Source organism: Ctenopharyngodon idella, chromosome 4 (genome assembly GCF_019924925.1).
Source record: "Ctenopharyngodon idella isolate HZGC_01 chromosome 4, HZGC01, whole genome shotgun sequence".
In the NCBI taxonomy this organism is placed as follows: Eukaryota; Metazoa; Chordata; class Actinopteri; order Cypriniformes; family Xenocyprididae; genus Ctenopharyngodon; species Ctenopharyngodon idella.
Genome location: NC_067223.1, coordinates 2,460,305 through 2,484,198, shown reverse-complemented (window position 1 = coordinate 2,484,198; position 23,894 = coordinate 2,460,305). Strand labels below are relative to the sequence as shown.

Genomic DNA, 23,894 nt, shown 5'->3' with positions numbered 1-23,894 from the left:
GAGTGATCGAGATAAAAGAAAGGACAAATCTTTTAAAATCTAGTTTAAAACACACATGCCAGGATCTTAAAATGTATTATTGTATTCATGCTGGAAATTTTTGATACCATTTTCAACAAAAGTTTCAATTCAAGTGACTCTAAAAATGTGATCTGGTGTAACCATCAAGTAAAAACATTTTCCTTGAATATATGAGTGTACACATCTTAATCATTTTTTTTTTTTTTTTTTTTAAATAATAATGTTTTAAATAACATTTAAGGTAAAAAGTAGTTGTTGTTTTTTTACACAAATGTGACCCTGGACCACAAAACCAGTCAAAACAAGTCGCACGGTATATTTGTAGCAATAGCCAACAATACACTGTGTTGGTCTAAATTATCGATTTTTCTTTTATGCCAAAAATCTTTAGAATATTAAGTAAAGATCATGTTCCATGAAGATATTTTGTAAATTTCCTATCGTAAATATATCAAAAATTTATTTTTGTGAGTGGATATGCATTGCTAAGGACTTCATTTGGACAACTTTAAAGGCGATTTTCACAATATTTTGATTTTTTTGCACCCTCAGATTCCAGATTTTCAAATAGTTACAGTCAAACCAAAATTTATTCAGACACCTTGAACATTTCATTCATTATTACAGTTTATTCACTATAGTTTAAAAAAATGGTAATAAAATATGACAAGATCTCAGCGTTAAACTGTGTCAGAAAAAAATAATCTTAATTATGTCAGATAACACTTAAGCAAAACATGGTCAGGTCAAAGTGTCTGAATAATTTTTGGTTCCAAATTTTTTATCAATTTTACTGGTAGTCCACTGTATGAAGAATTTTTGGGTATAATATGTGACAGTTTACTTTATTTTGATATCCTCACTTACATAAATGAACTATAGTGTCCTGCACCCACTAGTAAAAATATATCAAAAATATAAAAAATGTCTGAATAATTTTTGGTTTGACTGTATATCTGAGCCAAATATTATCCTATCCTAACAAACCATAATCAATGGAAAGCTTATTTATTCAACGATGATGTCTACATCTCAATTTCAAAAAATTGACCCTTATGACTGGTTTTGTGGTCCAGGGTCACAAATATCATGAATTATTCACTGAGAAACATCATTACTTGTATATCATTTTAGGAAGTCATACAACATGGATTTTTTTTATACTTTATAATATCTGAACAAAACTACTTCTCCAAATGTTTGTTTGTTTAATTATTGATTAAAAGATTATGCCAAACTGCAAAAGGTTTTATGCTATTTTTATTTATTTCTTTATTTTTATAACAGGACAGATCACTGATTTTATTCTGCCCAAAAAAATATCCAAATTAAGAAACACCATAGAAGTATTGTATGCATTCAAGTATTTGTATGTACGAATTGCACTTTTAATCTAATTTTGAATAAATTAATATATCTGAACAAACAAAATGTGTGTCATGTCACTGACCCATGTGGTTTGTACAAATTATGTGGTTCACCCCAGAGTTTCCTGTTTACTCTTCTCTAAACAGCTCTTTTATAAACATAGAGAAGATTCTTTGCAGAAAATACTACAGATTGCCAAGCACAAAAGAAAACATTTGATTTGCTCCAGTGACACGTGGAGTTAAATTACTCCTGCTTGTGAACTAAACCACAATGCATGCCTTCAATCGTCTGCAAAACGCAGAACAGATGAGCTGTCTTTCCTCAGAGGAAGAGTGCGCCACGCTCCCTTTATTCGGTCATGTCTTCCTCTCTGCAGGTGCTCCCATTCTTAGGACATTCAGACCCTTCCAGATGCCTTAATTAGACCAGGCCTAACTTCATCACGGCTCGCCAAGTACTACACGCTGCTAGAGCGATCATTTAAAAACCGAATGGGAATGGAGTAAAGCATGTTGGTCTAATTCAAAAACGTCAATAAACGAAATGAACAAAGCTGCGCCCATGCTGTGCAGTAGCACGTATTTCCCCGGGCGTCGTAGATGTATCAGGCCGGTGAGTCACGGCAGGATTAGCCAACGCCGCGAGCTAATCTTTCACGGCCTTATTGTTCTTCTCCCTCCGCTTTTAATTCCTTTCGTCTGTCATGAGTGCCGGGGAGCGTCACATATCTCGGTTTGTCAAAAACAAAATGGCGAAAAGATGGCCGCTAACTGCCAGTCAGCATCTGTGTGGAACGTTCAGGAGTGACTAGCTTTGCAAACAAACACAAGTTCTCCCATAAAGCCGTTTATTAGGGAGGTGTGTAAAAACGCGCAGAAGTTTCATTAGGGCGCATTAGGGGAGGTGTTCGTTTTCATTACCGTTTATGGGACGGAAAAACACCGTCATTAACATCTGAACAGATGGCAGAGACGAGATTAGATGTCTATCTCTCAAGTTCTCCTTTTGCAAGAACCACCTCCGTGTTTTCACGCTCGTCTGTGAGAACAGAGTGATACTTGCAGGAGAGGAAGTAGAGCGAAAAGGGAAGGAATAAACGCACACGCAGGGCGAAAAGAAAAGAAAACATGCAAGTAATAAAATAAACAGCGGTAAGCGAGCTTGACGGGATTGAGCTCTGGTGAGCAGCATGAGCTGGCCAAATTACTCCGGCGAGGACCGCAGCATCACACACACACACACACACACACAATGCTATGACCCAAAGAGAATGAAAACGCTCTGAACATTTGGCTTCAGAGGCCGTAGCCGAAAAGCACCATATGCTGACAATATGTCAGAGGGGAACCAAGCACACACACACACACACACACACACATACACATACACACACACACATTCATTTCCTACCTCTCCACTAGTGATGTAATAAGCACCGATGCTTACGTACCAAATAAATAAAATGTAAAAAAAAAAAATCAGCCACCGAAGAAAAAAAGAAGAATGTGACCAGAAACAATTACTTAAAATCTGATACAGATGTAAAGTAGCCATTGCATGAAAAGAACCAGGTTTGACTGGATCAAAATGTAAATGACGATGCATCATACTGATGTAAAACAGCTTAAGTTTACAGCCACAATTCAAACCCGACTCCAAATACCCTATTTCCTACAATACTTAGTTCAAACCAGTTTTTGAAATTACAAAAATTAGAAGGACTGACACTCAAGTTTTGTGTGCGCTGGAGCCAGTAGCTGTATCTGAGATAGCGATAAGTGTGAGTGTGTGTGTGGTACAGGTGCATGTTAGCTGTGTTTGTGTCTCTTTATCCATGGCCCAGCGCGTTTGAAAGGAAGAGAGGAGAAAGACTGTGCGCTCGTCTAAACGCCACATTGATCTTTCACTCTGAGAATTCAGACAACCACATTAGAATTCAACATCAGAGACGGCACCGAACGCAGACTGCCGATTACAGCCGCTGACGGAGCGTGTGCATGTGTTAGCATGTGAGTGTGTGTGATATGGACCTGGAGGGTCTAAATATAGAAATGTATTCCATTATAATCCCATTATCTCATTAACAGAGCGAACAACAGACAGTATCAGTAGACTAAACATAAAGTTTAGTACACTACATCTCACACACAAACACCAAGATGGTTTGTAACAGTGTTTATGCACCACTTTTTCTTTTCCTTAAATTTGAGCAAAAACTGTGCAAGACTTGCTCTTTCAAGCTAGTTCTTTTTAATGAATCATCCTGAACTGATCCCCAATCATGATGAATCAAACTATGATTAAAAACTGATTACAGAAACACACATATAATTATGCAAGCATTGGAATATGACAGCAAATCATAATTCTTCCAGAATGAAAATCCAAGCTGTTCGAAGAACAGGATGATCAGACAAAGAGCAAGAACTGCTGAACAATGGCGAGTAGATTAAAAAATTCTGTTTAAAGTCGATAGAGTCAAATTTTGAGAAAAATCGAGTTAAAGTTTTCTGAAGGTTCCAAAACAAAAATCACCCAGCAACCATACCTTAAAATTCCTGTTAATAACATCTAATTTGGCACACACACCTTGTCAAAACCAAATATCTATAGGAAAATAAATATATTAAACTTTTTTTTCAATATTTTACTACAATATTTCAAAGTACTGTAATTTTATTTATGTGTATATCGGGATTGTGCACTGTCTTTGTGCGTGCGCTTCGAATCTGTCAGTCGGCGCGAGTAAGATTGATTTGTTTACATCAGAATGAGTTTCAATCACATTTCATTGGTTCAGACTCATGACATCAAAAATTCGCTATGAATATTCACAAAGCTGGAATGCTGCGCTTTAAAACGATACCAAACTTGTGCTGAGGGGAAGCGCGAGTGGTGAAGCGAGCAGAGAAAAACGACATTTTTCATGGACAAAGGAAAGGTACTCCTCTCAGAAAACACACAAATAAAGATACTTTTAGAGGTTTAATTGCTATTTGGAGCATTTGGATCGGTGGACGAGGGCTTAATGAACTCATTTTTGTGAAAACCTAAAATTTGACCAAAATCTACATTTTTGACTTGTTTTGCCTGAAGCTCGTAATTAGTCCGTGCACATTGCGACTCATTTGCCACTACGGGTCATATACATATATAAGAGAAAGCTAATACATTTTAATGAAAGATTATTAAGCATTTTAACATCTACTAAGGAAGCAAATGGGGTCAATTTTGATTTCATTTTGTCTAGTGGAAGTAAACAGTGAGCTATATATAAGGGACTGCAGTGGGCCGGGAGGGAACAAGGAATGAGAGGAAGAAAAAAAGAGGAGAAAAGAAAGATGAGAAGAAGCATTCATGGATTAATCCAGTAGACAGATCACAGCACCTCCGTTCCTGTCGGCTCTCTCCTGCTAAATGTTTCATAAACCTTATTCTGTGTGTGCATATGTGTGGGATCCACAGAGAGGTCTCTATTAGACTGAATCATTTCTCCACAGAGTGCCCACAAATCTCATGGTTATTCGTGCTTGTAGTACATAGGACATCAAAGTGAAGCATGCAAATATTTCTATGTGTGAGTGTGTGTGCGTGTTTGTAGCTGTGCGCTCTCTGGCCTGTTCAATGTACTCATAATTAAGCGTGCTGTGTGCTAATTGAAGGTCTATAAATCGGCATTTTGGCCCTGGGCTCAAGGTCAGACACCTGTACGGCGGTACTGATTGGGATCAAACTGTTTTCGCAGACGCTACTGAATTACAAACGTACATGTAAATACAATACTGGCAGCTGGCTAAAAACGGTGTTCGGCTCTTGTGTCCTTTGATGACGACGCAGAAGCAGGTCTCGATTAATGAGTTCTCAATTCAAAAGGGCTGCACGCAATTATTCACCATCACACACACACACCTGCACGTCAGGTCAGAAAGACAAACAAAAGACCGAGAAGAAAAGCAGATGTGTACGAGCCCAGGACAGATGGGACTGAAAGAGGGCTAAAAACACAGGTCTTTCTTGGCAGATGTGTGTTAGAGAGCGGATGAGCGTGGGAAAAGATGTAGAGATCACGATGCGTAGACAGATCAATGGGATTGACTATAGAGCACTTTGTTAAAAGTAGTTAACTCGCAATCCCGCCACAGGCTATATGTAAAAATGGCATTATCTCTTATGTGGGAAACATCTATCTTACTTTTGCGCATTTGGACAAACCCATAATTTTGGTTTGTATTTTACAATATATACTGTATATATAATTGATCAGACAAGCCTCTTTCTAAGACAGTCTATAAGCGAAGTTGCCACGCAGGTCGCCACCTGTGAACATCCTGAGCAGCCAACACCAACAAGCCTGTCTGTTCTCTCTGGCCAATCAGCATTGAGCATCGATCTATCCATCTCCTCCCCGAGTTCTGCCACATTAAACTGACCTCCGCCCTGAATTTCACACCGCCGTCAATCAATAGCTACATTTCCCCCGAGCGTCTCAACCTTGGCTCAGAATGACAGAAGCATCTGAGACAAAGAGAGCTCCAGTACAGTACATCAGCTTTGACTTCCAGATCACTGAAGACAAAGAAGAAAAATAGAGCGGGACGGAGATTGACGAAGTGATTAGCCAGATGTGCAAGTCTGTTCTAAACATCACAGATCTTTAAGGTTAAGAACATTTGCCCAACATGTGTGCTTGCATTTCTTGGGCAGTTTCCATGGGTAACTGCTGGGTGGACCAGCACTACGACGACAGATGTGTTCCGTCACCCTTTAAATCGAATAATGCTAAGTGTCTCCGCTCAATTACCGACCTTCTCAAGTATCTGGGTTCTCTGAGAGTATGTACATGTGTAAAATGGAATGGGTTATGCTATAGCAACAGCTGTAGGCTGTCTACTGCTAACATTGGCAACCGCATAGGGGAACCTCATCAGGGACTGAAACGCTATACATGGGCAGCGACAAAATAGTGCTACACACAAGAACTGCACGAGAGATGCAGCACACACTCGATTCCAATGGATTTTGATGTTAGCATGAAGTTTAAAAATACATAAAACACAAATATTGGGTAAAATATAAAAAAAAAAAAATAGCTGATGCAAAAATAATTTTGTCCCTCATGTCTTTCCAAATCTACTTTCTTCAGTGGAACACAAAAATATATTTTTAAAATGTTTCATCATTGTTTTAGACCCCATTCACTTTCATTGCTTGGAAAAGAAGAGCATTCTTCAAAATATTGTCAGCAAAAGAAAGAAATGCAAAGAGATTTGTAATGACATGAGAATAAATAACAGAATTTACATTTTTGGGTGTACTATCCCTTTAAATTACAGCTAGATAGGCAGCTCACTAGGTTTGAAAAGTAGGACGTAGATATGTTTACGTGACTAAATGCGGACACAAGTGCACAAAGATACACGCACATAATCTGACAGAGAGCTGGGGGGCCGTCCATCCCTTTTACTGTCTATGTGTGTGAATACGTAGAAAGGTCAAAAACCTGCTGGATTGCATACATGTATGGGATTTTATACGAGTGTGTGTTCATGCAAAAGGTCAGCGTCCTAAAACTGCCACTCAACAGGGGGGCTTGACTTAAGCACAACTCGTGCCCAGGAGGAAAGGTTACACTGTAAGATTATAGAGTTCTGCTTTACAATAGAAGGGTTATTAATTTTACTCTCTACCAGAATGAAACATGTCCATTAAAAACTCTGTTCAATGATGTTCAGTGTTCCATGATATTGATGTATTCAATGAGAAAGAAAAAGGTAGTCTTCCTGTGCAGATGACTAGATGACTGATAGGTCATGGAAAGGTTAAAAATCCTGCTGACATGATTTAAAACACACGGACAAAAATACAAACAAGTCAGTGTGAACGTTTTTGGATTTTGAAAACTATGGTTGAGAATCAAGATTTCATTATTTTTTCATATTTTTAAAATACCGGAAGCAAATTATTTGGATCTGATAACATTTATTTAATGTTTGATTTGTTTCACTGAATAGTAATATATATATATATAGAGAGAGAGAGTTTTCCAACTGCTTACAAGTTTACAGTGTGAACTGAACATGATGAGAAAGAATTACTGTGTGCTGGAAAAGTACTAAAAGAATCTTTAATAGAATTGGTTATGTGAAATTGGAAAGCAGAATCATTACATTTCTGACAATTCCATCCCTAAACAAAACAGCAATTTGAGATCACAGACTAACGCTCACAGCTGTGAAATAGCTTTCTTCCTTAAAACATTATGTTTAACCACAACTGCAGTACTGTCAATCTCAGCAAAGCATGACATCACCGCTGTCAAATCCTGGCAAGCTGATGATCTGATGAAAAACACTGTAAAGATTTTCCTGCAACTCATGCGACACCCGAATCTGGACAACATCATATTTGACAAAGAAATTACGGGCAATGACAAGCCATTTTTAAATGAATGTGTGTGTGGGTATTTGAGTGAGTGCTGATGTGAAGTTTTGAAGTGTAAATTTGACATTTTTTAAACATGGCTTCAACATTAATCAAGCCACACAAATTACCCAGCATCAGAGAAGAGATTGCAATTATAACAGCAAGAAATGAGCTATCAACTCACTGGGGGACTGAGCGACAACACACACACACACACATGCACACACACAGAGCAACACTCCTTTATATCATATAAAATTAACCGATGGATGTTACATCATAAGAGTGCAACACACACACTCATTAAAGAGGTCACACGTGATTCAGCAAGAATTTAAAACGGCAAGCACAGCAATGAGGTGTCATTAGAGATATGTGCACTAACAAATAGCTGGCCAAGGTTTAAAATTAAGACAGACAGAGTAAACCTGGCCAGCTCTGTTGCAAAGAGATGTCTCTATATCTAGTGCCTACATATAGGCAACTGCTTTGTAAGACAGCAACCCAACCGAAATGCATAAGTAACTGAATTGAAAGACTCTGTATAAGCAGTAACTCGGCAATATTCGCTGATATTAAAATTCTAGCAGGTAATTATATTCATGTTATTGCCAATTAATGGCACATATTAAAATCTATACTATTTTGTCAATCAATAAATCAATAAACGAATAAATACTAACAACTAAAACGCGATCATTTTGAATTTAGTAAAATAAAATAAATAAATAATAATTAAATGCTGAAAGTGAACTTTTAAATAACATAATATACAGTAGCAGGGGTGAATATCTATTCATTTTGAGATCTGAAGAAAGAAGTCTATTTGAACGAAAAAAATATATATTATTATAATAAAGATGTTTTGGATACCATATATATACCTTCAAATAGCACTTAATATATGAAATGCACAGGAGCCTTGAATCACAATGGATGCAAATAGAGTTTGATGTTAGCATGTTGCTAAGCTAATAGCTCGAAACTCTAATAAACATGAATATTGGGTAAAATAGACTATTGTAATGAGAAATAAATATATCCCTGCAAATAGACATGAAATGTATGGGAGCCTTGACTCACAGTTGATTCAAATGAAAGTATATATTGTTAGCATGTCGTTAAGCTAATAGCTTGATACTCTAATTAAAATAGACAGTTCAAGTATTATATAAAATGCTATTTGATTTCTGTTATAATCAACATTTGTATCAAATCGCCTGCCATCTTGGACTTTTTTCACTGATCATATCACAATGCATTCTGGGATTGTCTATACGTGAAGGATCTCATAAAGGAGCATAATGTTGCTGCTATCAATTGGGTCAGACTTTGCTTTTATATTGATCCTATGACACCTTAAAAAGATGTCTAGGTAGGCAGCAAACTAGGTTTTTGAGCTAGTGTCAGGATAGAGACAAACAGGAAGACACAGAGAGTGCTGAAGATAAAGATAAAGGGAGTGAGTGAGCAGGCTGCTAGAGTGGTATAATCAGTCAGGAGAGGTGGTGAGTTAAATGAACGGGTCTCTGTGTAACCGCACACTGAACAGTGCCATTTACTCTCTCTACAGGCAAACTCACACATTACACAGGCTGGCTTTTTCTCTCTCTCTCTCTCCCTCTCTCTCAATAGCATCCTTCACCCCATTTTTATCCTTGACTCTTCCAGATCTTTCTATTCACTCTGTGCCTCTCTTTCTTCTGTAGTGCATTTGTCCTCATGGCTGCTAGTGAATCAGTCAGCAAGAAGCCGGAATTAAATCTATACAGCAGAACACACACATTTCCTTGGCTTTATATAAAAATAATAGTAGTCTATGGTATGTCACCCCTGAGATGAGCAGTCAAAGGTGATTCTTGGTGAAACTGTCGGTCTTTATCGTCTGTTTAGGCCTTGGTAAACTGTATACTTGGCAACTACTTTCCTACCTTGCCATTCTATGTCAGTTGTTTCACCCCGTAATCCCTTTCTTCACACAGAAAGTTCACATAAATCAACCATTAATTTTTTTTTGCTTTTGTTTTATAAACTAGCTGTGTAATAAGAGACATAATGTACAGTCAGTCTGCCATTATCAGACTGCCATAATAATAAACTCCTTCAGGATTTTCTTTTTTCTTTTTTTCACAATTATAACTGCATATTATCCCTTACATAACTTATTGTAATTCAAACATTTAGCATAAAAGCCAGTTATACCAAGAACGATAACAATGAAGATAATGATAACTACATTAGCATAGTGTCCACACCAATGGACAATAACGTTTTGCTTATTACAAGTATGCAGTGATATTTAAATAGTATTTATATACTATCATAGTATTTATTTATTTTGAATTAGCTTTTATTTTTATATTTCAAGTTCATACTAAATTTATTTTAAAGCTGCAGTCCGTAACTTTTCTTGGTTAAAAATTATCCAAAATCATTTTTTGAGCAAGTACATGGTTTAATTCAGTTTAATTTCAGCTTTATTTCTATGACTACCAAAAACAAATTTTAAATAGTTTTAGTTTTAGTTTTAAATGCTCAAGCTCTTTAAAGCTGGGTGGATTCTAATCACTAATTTTTTTTAAATCTTTCACCAGCTGGAAAAAAAAATAATTCTGAAAGAGATTCCAACGATACCTTTCCTTTGTCTTTTTATCATTACAGCTGTGGTGTGGACTTCCCTAATCTAATAGAATTAGAATATTAAAACTTTATAGTTATAGTTATCATTATTGTTATAGTCCTTGGTGTGAACAGGCCTTAAAAAGTAATATAATGCAGCACAAGTAATTACAAGATTGTTGACAGCGGCTCACGGTAGATTGCACTCTGGGTCTGAATGGCGCTGAAATCACATGGAGGCAGAAGTGAGCTGATGTGCTTGTGCTTCAGAAGGGAAGGAGCGTTTTTAGGTCACATCCAGCCCTCTTTCTCATTATGTGTCCCCTGGGCTGACCCAGTCAAGCCTTAATGGTGGAACAACAATGGAGTGCATTGATTAACTATACCACTAATGAAGTGAAAAGGAGTCAATACACACAAACTCTCTCTCTCGCACACACACACACGTTTCTCTGCTGAAGAGTTCAAGTATGTTGGATACTGCTGTGGGTCTGTCAAATGTCTCAAACTGCTCAGATTTGCCAAGATACCAAGATCTGCCATCAAAACTTGAAGATCTCAATATAAACTCAAACATTTTTCTCCGAAAAACAAATTATCTGGATTATTCACATTAATTTTAAAGCTCTAAACTCATACATTGTCAATAATTGTCTCATTTGAGTCTATTCCTATTTCTCCTGAGGCATTTTAGGAGGAATATCACACAAAGTTGATACTTAAATGAAACATAACTGATATAACTTAAGCCCCCTGAGCTATGAAAGAGCAATACAATTTCCTAGAGTAACAGTCTGAGAATGAGTGTATGTGTGTTGTGTGTTTGTGTGTGTGCGTGATGCAGACATCGATCAACATAAACAGCCAGACAGCAATGTGTCATGATTCCCCATGGAGAGGCAACCACATCTACTAGAGTAACTAAATCTACAAGCGCGGCACTCTCGATCAAAATACCCACACACACTTCAGCCACTCTGCACTGTGAAGCATTATCATAGCTTTAGTAATATCAGTCCACAGCCGCATACATTCTCTAACTGCCCCTACCAGCACAATATCCTCCTCTGCTGCGTTATTCACTGGTCTAGTGCTTCAGTTAAATGCAGGAAACTGCCTCTGATGTGAGTATGTGTCATATGTCCTGCTCTGTGGTTCAGTTCTATGTGTTGTTTAGTTGACGGATCAGTGAAACAACACAATGACACATCACTGTGTCAGCTTGGCTCTCCACAACCTCTCTGATCCAATGACTGGTTGTATGTAAGCTGTGGAGATGTACACACATTATAAAATTCTATTTCTCACAGTATTGCATAGTTTTGGCCGACGCTGTTCACGTGAGCACCATGACGCATGCGTGTGATGCTGACGCAGGAGCCGGCCAATACAGAGTCAGCGTTCAGACGTAAACACGGAAGTTTTGCACTGCATCAACTGCGTAGGAGACTGACAAGGATGAGGAAAAATTGCTGAATAAAGTCGTTATTTTTGTTTAGTTTTTTCGCGCACAAAAAGTATTCTCATCGCTTCATAACATTAAGGTTGAACCACTGTAGTCACGTGGACTATTTTAACAAAGACTTTTCTCTGGACCTTGAATATGGTCATTTTGTTGCTTTTGGGAGATAAAAAACCTCTTTCGGGTTTCATCAAAAATATCTTAATTTGTAGAAGATGAATGAAGGTCTTGCAGGTTTGGGACGACATGAGGGTGAGTACTTAATGACAGAAATTTCATTTTTGGATGAACTAACCCTTTAAGCAAAAACAACAAAACTACATGTCATCGTGACAGCTTGGCTTGTGCCGGCCCCTCTGGTCCATTGATTAGCTGTATGTACTTTTGTGACAGTACAGTATGTACTGTATGTGACTATTGCATTATTCTACATCTAAAGATGTTCTGCTAGTTGCTGTGACATCCTCATTTACCTCCACCTTTATCTCAGTCTCCACAGAGTTCCTATGAATATTCCTCTGTATAAAGCTATCAGAGAACTCTTTCTGCGAAATGGGTTATGAAAATAAAACAAAGGCAGTTTAGGGGTGATATGATATGCCTTGAGGGATCGAAACGTTCTTAGGGTTTTTTCCAGCTTTGCTGGAAGACAAACCCACGACGTGCAGTCCCTGTGCGCATTACATAATCAACTTCAGCCCTAACCACCAGCAGATGTTAGCCGTGTAATCTCACTCACTCGCGTCCAAGTGAGACTGGCTGAGCTTTTCCTGTGTGTACGATCCCTTTCATACACATAAATTTGTGTCTCTGTTCATGGGCGTGGATCACAGGGAGAATGAATGCTGCACGCTGATTGGTTAAGCAGCAACACATGGTGACCTAAGCCAATCAGTGGCAAGCGTAGCAGAACAATGAGGGATCCTCCATTTAAATGTGAATGCAGTGCTATTATCCAGCTGGGTATGTGTGTGTGTGTTCAAGTCTCTTACTTACATCATTATCCTGGAGAGAAAGAAAATTAGAAAGACAAACGACAAAAGAAATAAATGGGGTACAAACCAAATTACCAGTTTGGCCATGTTGATTATGCAGATTCTGAAATATCTGTTATTTTCCTTGTACTCTTTCTCTCTTGTTAAAGACACTGTGAAATCCAAAGTATTGTCTTAAATTTGGGCAGCCTGATTAAATGATGTAACAAAAAGGAAACTCACAAACTGATAAATTCTTCACTGAATGAACTCACTGAATCAATCAGAGGGGTTAATGAATCAACATTGACTCACTTACTGCACAGTATGTTATCATTACTTTCAGTGATGTCTGTCTGGAAATGAAGCACGTTTGTGAAAATTAAACAATTCAAATAAAAACAAAAAAGCCTTGCATTATATAATAACTGCATCAGATATTAGTTTGATTGAAATATACATTACTGTTTTACATGTATACATTTTTTGATTAGTTATTTTTAGTTGTATTTTTAGTAGTTATTTTTAGTGTAGTTTAGTTTAGTCATTTCAATGACTTCTATAAAAATGATATAAATCACAATATAAAAAATAATCAAACCAATTTAGGCATATTGTGATACATCTTGTAATGCCCACTCCTTGCTAACTTTAATGGAATTTAATTCATTACCATATTCTCTATATAGGATTCCACTGTGAGTTGAATCTGCATCAAAATGGAAGGTTAAGTTAAGCGCAATGCATTGTTGAATACTGTATCCCCCACAGAGTGCTGTCATATTCTGGACATTTCAGCAAACGCAGCAGGTTATTCGCTTATTGCATGCATACTGCAAAAGCAGCCGCAGTAGTATGGTAGAACGCCATTCAGAACATACCCAGTGAGTCTGTTTTCAGAGGGCAGCAGTATATAGTGAACACACATTCACTCAGACACAGCCTGAGGGTAGGCACAGACAGAATCACTCCATTTTGCCCTTAACAGCATAGAGAGGCCTGCGAGCTCGCAGTAGATCAAGCGTTGCAATAAAACAGTCAGGCCTACTTGCGCAAACTTTAACTGAGCCTCCACACACACACACCAAATTCTATAACCCGGTATAACACACACATTTATCTTTCTCTCATTACTCTATCATCATAGTCCCCACAGCAAACACTCCTGCATTCTTATATAACCGATCTGTTTGATGAGAGAATGGGAGCAAAAGGGAAGAAAAGCATGGGTGAACACTTATGTGGATCTTGTATTTTTCCTCCTTCACATCAGAATGCATTTTCTGGTCAGAGTCAAGGTTGGCCGTGACAGCACTCTCCCAAAAGTCTCTTCGTATGCAGTGGCCTAGTTTCTTCAGGGTAAGAGAATTAGAGAGAGACACAGTGAAAGCGAGCGCAAGGTGGGATCGGTGTCATACACTGCTACACTCCGTCAAGCTTTGGAGAGGCGTCAGTACCGTAACTGTCCAGAGGAGGTGAGGTCTGTCTCTTATGCCAGCTCAGAGATCTGCTGCTGCGCCCATGGCATCTCCTGGCACGAAGCCCCGCAGGGCTGTTTGCCCATCTGGGAGGTTGGCTGAAGGGTTTGAGGGCTTTGCGGCAGCCAAGGTTGATGACCTGATGTGGTTTAGGGGAAGTGCACAGGCGTGCTGGGGGTCCCAGTGATGGGACTTTGAAAAACGATTCATGAATATTGAGCTTCATCAGCATAAAAGTCTCACACAGCCAGAATATTGCAATTGAGCCAGACTTATTCTAGCCAAAAATCTGGGCACTTAAGCATAAAGAGGCCTACTGATTGACAAGCAAAGTGACTAACCAAATTATTTAATGTTACTTTCACACCATAGCTTTCCAATCATTCCTAGGGTGTACAATCGAGCTCCTGGCGGGCCACTTTCCTGCTCCAACTCCAATTAAACACACCTGAACCAGCTAATCAAGGTCTTCAGGATCACTAGGAACTTCCAGGCAGGTGTGTTGGAACAGGATGGAATTAAACTCTGCAGGACATTGGCCCTCCAGGAGCAGTATTAGACACATCTGCTTTATGCAGTCTTGCTGGGTATCCTCATATACAGGGAAATCTCAATGATATAATACACAGTGTAAATATTAGACATCAAATGTTGTGATTGGCTGCTATTTTGTCATGCAGCAACCAATGTAGCCCAATTCACAACTAAAAATAACTGTAATAAATTCACAAATAAATGACTTGTATGAGTCGGTTCTTACAAATTTGTTTAAAATGACTCCAGTTTGAATCATTCCAACTAAAGGCCCAGACATACTAAACCAACATCAAAGAACCAAAGGAGGCAAAAAAAGACTACGCCTAGACCAAAAGGTTGCGCTTGAACACAACACAAAGACTGTAGCCAACTAGTATGTACATTCTCTGCCAGCATAAGAGGAAACACTCTCCATACCAGCAGGTGGCAGTAGTCTGTATTCATCATTCACTGGAAGAGATAGGTCTGTGGATCTACAAATCAGAAAAACAAAGCAGCATGTGTGCCTTCTTGACTTTGTAGTTTGCTTGCTTTTGCCACTTCCATTTTATTTCTCATACACACTGAACAGCCAATCAGAGTGATTTCTCTCACCGTCAGGCTCCGCCAACGACTGAACATCCTTAAAAGCCGTTGGTACAACTATTGCCAACAATGCAGAACATACCGCAAAAAAAATGGGCTGACAGATGCTCAACAACGGCCCAAAGTTGGCTGACGAAGTGTTCCAAATCTGTGCATTCAGACTTCCTAAAAATGTGTAAAGCCAACCATTTAGATTGAAGCTTGCAATTTTGAGTAAGTTCTTGTGTTCCATATGCATCAGACAGTCAGTGAACCGTCTGTGGGTGTGCCTAGGCTATTAGCATACTTTTGATGAGAAACAGGACAAATCCACATACAGGGATTGGACACCAACAAACCCACACATTTACACACAGGTGTGAGGCGTGGATTAGTATGTTAGAACGTTAGAGTCGAGCTGGAAGGCTTTTGTTGAGGGCTGCCAGGTTGTTGAGTCCTTGTCTGTGTGAGTGTGTGTGTCTAAGTGTATTTGTGTGACTTTTAGCGCAGTGATGGCTGCCTTTTAAACAGGCAGCAGAAATAAGCCCTCAAATGTTTCCCATAATCCCACATTCCGCTCCCTCTAGCTGCAAATAATGAGCTCTCCTTCTGAAGAGCCCAATCAAACAAGTAAAACATTTGAGAGAGAGAGCGAGAGAGAGAGCACGAGGGAAAGGGAAGACATGACAACATGGGAATGAAAAGAAGCAGAGAGAGGATGCAGAGATTATGGAACGTTAGAGAGTGAGCAAGGACCAAAAAAGACAAAGGGAAAGACACGAAGCGACAGAGTGAGCAAGAAAAAGATAGCAAGGGAAAGGCAGGGAAAGACAGAGGGAAAAGGTCCGTGGAGACTCATTGAGGTAAGCCTTGACTTTGGCAAATGCAGCCACGCAGATGGAGTGAATAAATATTGGACAGGGATCTCACATCACTTACAGAGAGAAAGAGGAGGGGGGGTTATTGGGAAAGAGAAGAATCGAGAGGGAAAACAAAAGAACGATCCAATGCAAAAGAAATCAGTGCACACAAGCAAGTCCAAATTGTTGATCATTTGAGCCGCCAAATCAACATTAAACGAGTAATGCGTTCTGCATCTTTGACTTATTGACTGTAACACTAACAGTGCTTAAAAGTATTTGCTATACATTTCCCATTTAAAATAACTAAGTATGAAATAAATCAAGTTTTTACCACTTTGTGTAATGGCTAACAACACCCTAGAGCTATTTAGACTGTTTTAAGGCATCGTTCATATCCCCTGAAGTGATGAAGCACCACTCACACAGAAATCAGTTTTGGATTCCTATTGAAATGACTGGATTATGTATGTATTATTATTTTAATAAATAATTGTAATAACTTTAAATAAATATTATTTCAATATCAGAGTCTGAACTTTCTGCTTATAACAGCAAAAATGCAGAATACATGATTAAATAGTAGAGATTTGAACTGACTCTGCAGAACAGCTGAAATTGAATTGACAGAAAAAAAAAATGTTATAGGTCTCTAAAGCAACTAGAAAAAAAATCTTTTTTGAAACGCCAATAAACACGTCTGTTTCCATTTTGTGTGTGTGTGTGTGAGAGGGTGTTAGGAAGCGAGAGATTTCTATGGTTCCAAGGCCACAGGGGAGAATGTTGTTCGTCAAAGAACTCTAGACAAACACTCCTGCCTTGACTGTAGTCAGCTTTTCAGCAAGTGAAAGCCATCATCACGAGTGCACGCGTGACCATAGACAGAAAGAGAGACGTGATGCTTGTCTCTCAGTAAAATCAGAGTGGAGTGTGCATAAGATGAAGACACAGCGTAAACGAGAGAAATGAAACATAGTGACGAGATAGACAGCAAATACAGACAAATAAAATAATTAGTCCTCTAAATAAGTGCTGGTGGATTGCAGATCTGTTCTAATCAGGTCTTAAAAAGCAATGGCAAAATTCAAATCATACAATACAACTACATAATCATGCATTGAATAGCAAAATAAATAGAACTAAATACAATAAAATAGGCCTAAATCCCAGACTTGGGGAAGGAGGCAAAAACAGTGTGCATTGCTTCCAGTTCAAGTCTTTGTATGTGCTTACTTCGTTAAATATTAAGCTGTTTTATTCAAGATGCCTTCAAAGGAGCTTCTAAAGATTAGTATAACCAATGTCCATCGCATATGCAGGTTGATATCTAAAAGTGTTTTATTTTTCTTATTCTCACTAGCATTCAAATATTAAAATAGAACAAAATCCCGACAATAAAAAATAACTAGCTAAGTTAGCTGATTACTTTGAAAGTCCATAGATATTGCTGGCAGTTCATACTGCTGTATCAACACTTACTCCGACAAGCGGATGCGATGAGACCTTTTTTCCTGTTTGTTCATGTGATGCTCAGACTAAAGGCTATCAGAGGCTTCACACATATGGGCCGGCAAAAAGCGCAGGCATGAGGGATGTAGAAACACGTTGCAACATTATAGTGCTAAAAGGAAAACATTGGCCTTGAATTTGAAAAAGTCAAGTCTTTGTGAAATCCTTTCAACATATACACACACATTCACTGGATGTGCAGGGCTACTCCCTGCCTAAAATACTATTGCACTGTAAAACCTAACAGTGAAATTAATGAAATGAAATGAGTTCGTTTCACTCAAATAATATCGAAAGTTCATTGTACTTAATAGAAAAAAGTTGCGTGAACTCAAAATTTGATTGTAGTAAGCTGAACTTAATATGAGCAGATTTCTACTTCCCAGCATGCTTTGCGTCAGACTGTATAAGGAAAATAAATGTTGAAATTAAGTGTTATTTGCGTTTTTAACAGGGAGACATAAATTAGTGTTTAATGTTGTGTTATGCTGGGATTTACAGGGGGTTGTTAGTTTTGTAGGTTACCACTGTGGTGAAGAGTAGAGCCCGTGGTTAGGTTGAGGATGGGCTGGAAAACTTTTAAGACCACATATATTGTATGTTTTTTGATTATATACACGCAAGTATATAATGACAGTCTCTTTGATAGTAGGTCCCACTTTATATTAGGTTGCCTTAACCAATATGTACTTAATAAGTACATATGTACCTTTTGTGTTCATACTGTATTGCAAAACACTTTTGCTGCTATTGAGGTGGGACACGGGTAAGGTTAGGAACAGGTTTGGTGGTATGGGTAGATTTAAGGGTGGGTTAAGGTGTAAGTGTAATTATAAATGTAATTGCAGAAATTAAATACAGATGTAATTACATGCAGGTATTTTTTAAAATATAAATACAATGTAAACACATGTACATACACAATAAATGCATTGTATCAAATTATTAATTTAAATGTAATTACATAGTAGTTAAGTCCACCTAATATAAAGTTGGACCTAATGTGTTCACAAAAATGTTAAGTTCTACTAACTTAAAAAAAGGGTTAGTTTACTTAAATATTTTGAGGTAATAAGTTTCCTCAAATGTTTTGAGTATTCTGAAGTTTTACAGTGTGGCATCCACATTTGAGAAGGCTTTTTGACTGGGACATCAGCCATTTAAGGAAGCAGTTATTGCATTTTGATGAAAGATTATGAAGACAAATATATTAATAACATGCACCGATGAATCATGCACAATAAGACCAGGAACGTGTATTAAGAAAGTAAACAGGGTCAATTCTGATTACATGATGACTTTAAGGTTGGCTGATTGTGTGCCACAGCTCCTCACACTCATTAATCATCCCTTTATCTTCCAGCAATTTCTGGAATGAAACTGCTCCCTGTAAGTGCTGGAGGCATCTCTACCCTCCCTCTGTCTTTCCTGTCTTTCTTCCCTTCAGTTTATGTCTCATGTTCTAGGTTGACAGCAGATGTGAGGAACCACTCAAACAGGTCATGGGTCAAAGGGTACAGACTTCCCAAAGTTTTTGTCTGTGAACATAATTGTGGAAAAAGTCACCCATTTTCCTGAAGAGAGAAAAAAAAACCTAAGTCAAAATTCAAACTCAATCTTGCCAAACAATATAAGTGTTTCAGAAATCAAATCAACTACTAGCAATGTAATTTTCCCACATAAAAAAACTAAATTATAAGTTACATTAACTTGACAAACTTCTTTTTGTGCTTATTTGTGTCTCTTTTTTCATTCTAGGAAAAGCCTGTATATGGAAGCCTGTTTCCACCAAAAAGTAATTGTAAGATAAAGATTAAAATAATAAATAGTCAATTGTGTGATATAAAATCGCTATTGTGAAATAGAAAGTTGTAACGGTGAGTTTTGCATGAGCAAGAAATGTAAAAATCTAGCTCCTTCCAGAAATTTGCTTCAATTTGCATCATATTTGCAAAAAATATTCCTCCATATCGCCAACATCCCCTCCCACCGATCCTCCGACACAACCTCCAGTGGGATGGAAAACAAGTTCAGTGAACCCAACACTGGAACTCTCTCTCATGTCCCGCACACACAATAAGAGCTTCTTTGTGTCCTGGAGGACTGCTGGAGTGTTCTCAGATCTAAAATTAAGTTAGCCTGTCAAATGACTTCACTTTACTGCAAAACAAAAAGCCAGAATCCAGAATCAACAACAAAGTTGGCAGCTGAGGTGGCTTATGACAGGCAGAAATGTAGACTGCGCAGTTGGGGATTTAAGGGACAGGTGTTTTATATTCTCACTCGAGTGCGTGTGTGTGTAATGTTTCTCTGGCAGAGAGGTGAGCGGCTTATCACGTAGTGAAGAGAGAGATTAGCAAGTATTCACTCGCTGGAACACGGGCCAGCTGGATGCGGCCCGTCCACCTTCTTACGTGTGTGTGTAATGGGAGACTGATAGCAACACCTTGTCACAGAAGTGCTAGTCCATGCTTATGGTGAACTCACCTGTCAGCGAATTCACCTACATGTCTTGATGTGAGAAAAGAGGCATATGGGGACAGCAAGAATACAAAAGAATAAACCTGGGAGCTGAACACAACAGAAAGGCCCGTACACAGATAAAGAGAAAAATTCATGAGAGAAAAAAAATAAAACAAGCTTCTAAAGACCTTTTGATAGCTATCACATGATATAACTGGGAAAAAAATGAACAAGACCTCTTCACATTTTACTTATCATAACAGAAGGAAATAAAGAGATGAGGCATAGTGCAAGATTTTAAGTTCTGTTACGGTAAAGCACAGATATTAAGTCCAATTAACTAAACTGCTAGTTCTCAACTTTTTTAGCTCCAAGGCTACCTTTTGTCCAAGGCAATATTCAAAGGCCCTTGAATATAGGAGTTGATATGCACTTCGGTTGTGATAAAAAAAATAACGTCAAAAATATGATGTACATCTTTATTTTTATTTTGGGGTGGAGCTTATAGCATCATTAAAGGGATAGTTCAACCAAAAATTAAAATTATCCCATGATTTACTCACCCTCAAGCCATCCTGGTGTATATGATTATCTTCTTTCAGAAAAACACAATCGGAGTTATATTAAAAAATATCCTGGCTCTTTCAAGATTTATAATGGTAGTGAACAGCGCTCACGAATTTTAAGCCCAAAAAAGTGCATCCATCCATTATAAAAGTAATCCATATGCCTCCAGAGGGTTAATAAAAGCCTTCTGAAGTGAAACAATGGGTTTTTGTAAGAAAAATATCCATTTAAAACTTTATAAACTATAATAACCATCTTCCGGCAAATGGCCGTACACATCGAGTTATGGCGGAAGCGTAATGTATGATGTAAGATGTAGGAGTAGCTTAAGCTTAGACGCCTCTTGCGGTTCAAACAAACAGGGCTATGCAAAAAACTCAAGCTCCTCTTCTCTTATATTGAAATCCTCCAACATTTCTCTTTAAAATTTCTCATTTTAGACTTCTAATTCATGACTAGTGTTTTGTTTTGCTCTATCCTCTGTGCTTCCGCATTCGTGAATACGTCATTTGTCGCATCAGAGGTTACGTTTCCGCTGTAACTCGATGCGTACGGCCGTTTGTCGAAAGCTAGTTATGGATAAGATAATAAGATATTTTTCCTTTAAAATAACATGAATAGTTCACAATAAGACTTAGGACGTTTATTTCATTTTGTCTTTAAATTAAGCTCATTACAACAAACTAACCCCACCCCAAACTCCAAAGTACATATTTTGCCATCCTTAGAGGAGAGTGAAGTCATTATTTAGTCTCTTCATGAACTATTTGTAATTTCGCGGGCATTTTAGGGCGTTTAACTCACGTTCTGTCTCAAATTTTTCCCAAAAGATGTAAACAAATAGCAGACTGTCACACTATTTCAACTGTAAATAGCTGGTAGATATGAATAGGGAGGAACTGTTGAGTAAAAAGAAGAGAAACAGAGGGAACGAGGAGAAATTCTCACCACAAAACAAGCGCTCATCAACCGTTAGGAGTTAAAGGCGAGCGGACGTAAGTGGGACAGCGGCAGCGTCTGTGAAGAGCTCGCGCTGCATCAAACTATCCCTCGCGCCCCGCAACACTGCACTTTAAGTGAATTACGTGTCCTGTGCTTGCTCTAATCTGATTTCGGCAACACATGCCACGTAACAAATCAAATTTGAAACAACCCAGATAGAGAAAGAGAGGGGGGAAGAGAAGGGGAGTCAGTCATTGCGCATTCCGATGGTTTAAAAGCAGAGACGGAGCGGCGCATGTTTTCAACATTGAGCTCGAGCCATTTCAGTCACATGTCTCTTGCTCATGCACGAGCTGACACTGCGCTGCGGATCATACGCGTTCAATTTAAAGCAATTCTTCTGCTATTTAATGCTCTGATGCATGTGCTATTAAATTATAAAGGCGGCAAAAACTATAGGCTACAAATGTTTCCTTAAAAAAACGAATAGGCCTACCATACACAATATTTTCCCCTAAAATTATATATCTGATAGCCTAATATCTGATAAAAGATACATCTGTTCATTACAATAGAAGATGGCGCATCTTTTGTTATCTACTGACAAAAAGCTGTACAGTTTTTTTTGTCAGTGGTTGAGAGAGTGTAAAAGGTAATTGCCCATGAGGGTTTGGATGTAACATCACACCCTGAATGGTTAAACATTTCGTGGACACCAGTCATCGGAGGGTTAATGTGCTCATAGCCTACTTTTGAACCCCTTATCTATCACACAACAACATCAAATCCATTGTGGAATGCCCGTGCACGTGCAACAGACGCGTTTCAATAATGTTGATGCTGATAAAATATGAGTCTTAAATGACCATGCAAATCAACTGAAATTGTCCAATAATCGAGTTCACCATAAAGCCACAAATGCTCAGTTTACAGAGTATCAAAGTAACCCAAGTTCTTTAGTAGTATAGTCTATCACATGCACTAATAATAAGATGTAATATCCGTGAACCATTGGATTTAACTACATATTCTAACTACATATTCACTCTGAGGCATGATACGAACTGTCCGATTACGGAGCACTAAACCCAACGTGTTTATTTCCCCGACGCGTTTGAGCAGTGGCACAATGAATGCAGTTAAAAAGCAAAAACAACATTAGCACCATCAGCCCCGTTATCTGATCGCTGATAACACAGCGCGAGGCGCAAACACACTACCGCGTGCCCTATTTGTCAACATGCTCGCGCCGAACAAGATGACAGAAGAGAGCTGAGGAAGCAAGAGATAAACAGTTAAACGCTTACATCCTCTCTCCGGCGCTCAGCAATCGTCCCTCCACCATCATCTCGGGTAGAAAATCCAGATTGTAGGACGAAGTCATGATTAGGTTGACCGTGTTGTGCGCCGCTGACTGGATAACGCCCGCCCTCCGCGCGAGCCTGCCTGCCGAGTTTGGGCGCGCGAGACAGAGAGGGACAGGTGCAGCAGCGCGAGCGGCACTGGGCACACACACACTAACTGCGCTTGTCACATTCTTTTCCTCTCACCCATTAGACTGTTTTTCCTCTACAGTCCCTTCAAAAAATCCCTTCTTCTCAGACAACTAGCGCGAGTCCGGAGCGTCAAGCACCGGGAAGGGAGAGGCGTGGCTGCTCGCGCTGCTGCTGCTGCAGCGAGTTTTTAACCAGTGCATCTCTGAGCCATTTCAACCGGTCTGCTTAATATAAATGAAAGAATGAATTAAAGTATCTAAATCCATATGACTTTCTTTCTTTACATGGAACACAAAGATACAGATCCAATGTACACTGTAAAAAATATTTTCATATTTTGTTATCACAACATTTTTTTCTTTTGTCAGATCAACTTCAATAATGTGGTTCAAATAACATAATATTTTGAGTTTCTGTTGATTAAACCAATCACCTTCATTGTATTAACTCAAATGTTTAATTTCAATGAACTCAAAATCTTAAGGCAACCAGGTAACTTACTTTTTTAAGTAATTTTTATTTATTTTTTTAAATTATTATTTTTTTTTACAGTGTAAGTGGATAGGGACTGGAGCTGTCAAACCAAAAAAAAAAAAAAAAAACACCAC

At 38.4% G+C, this 23,894-nt stretch overlaps 1 protein-coding gene across 33 annotated transcripts in view; it reads right to left on the bottom strand.

Annotated features, from left to right (window-relative positions):
* The window catches only part of celf2 (cugbp, Elav-like family member 2), a 156,984-nt gene that overhangs the window by 64,327 nt on the left and 68,763 nt on the right, over positions 1-23,894 (bottom strand). The window contains exon 1 of one of the 33 annotated variants that reach the window (XM_051891344.1): positions 23,098-23,403. The exons of 30 other annotated variants lie outside the window; for them this stretch is intronic. In XM_051891344.1, the coding sequence (XP_051747304.1) occupies positions 23,098-23,174 (77 nt within the window). In that variant the 5' untranslated portion in view covers positions 23,175-23,403. Of the gene's footprint in view, positions 1-23,097; positions 23,404-23,894 lie in introns of those variants that run through there. 2 more of the 33 variants (XM_051891364.1, XM_051891367.1) reach the window with 2 other exon arrangements.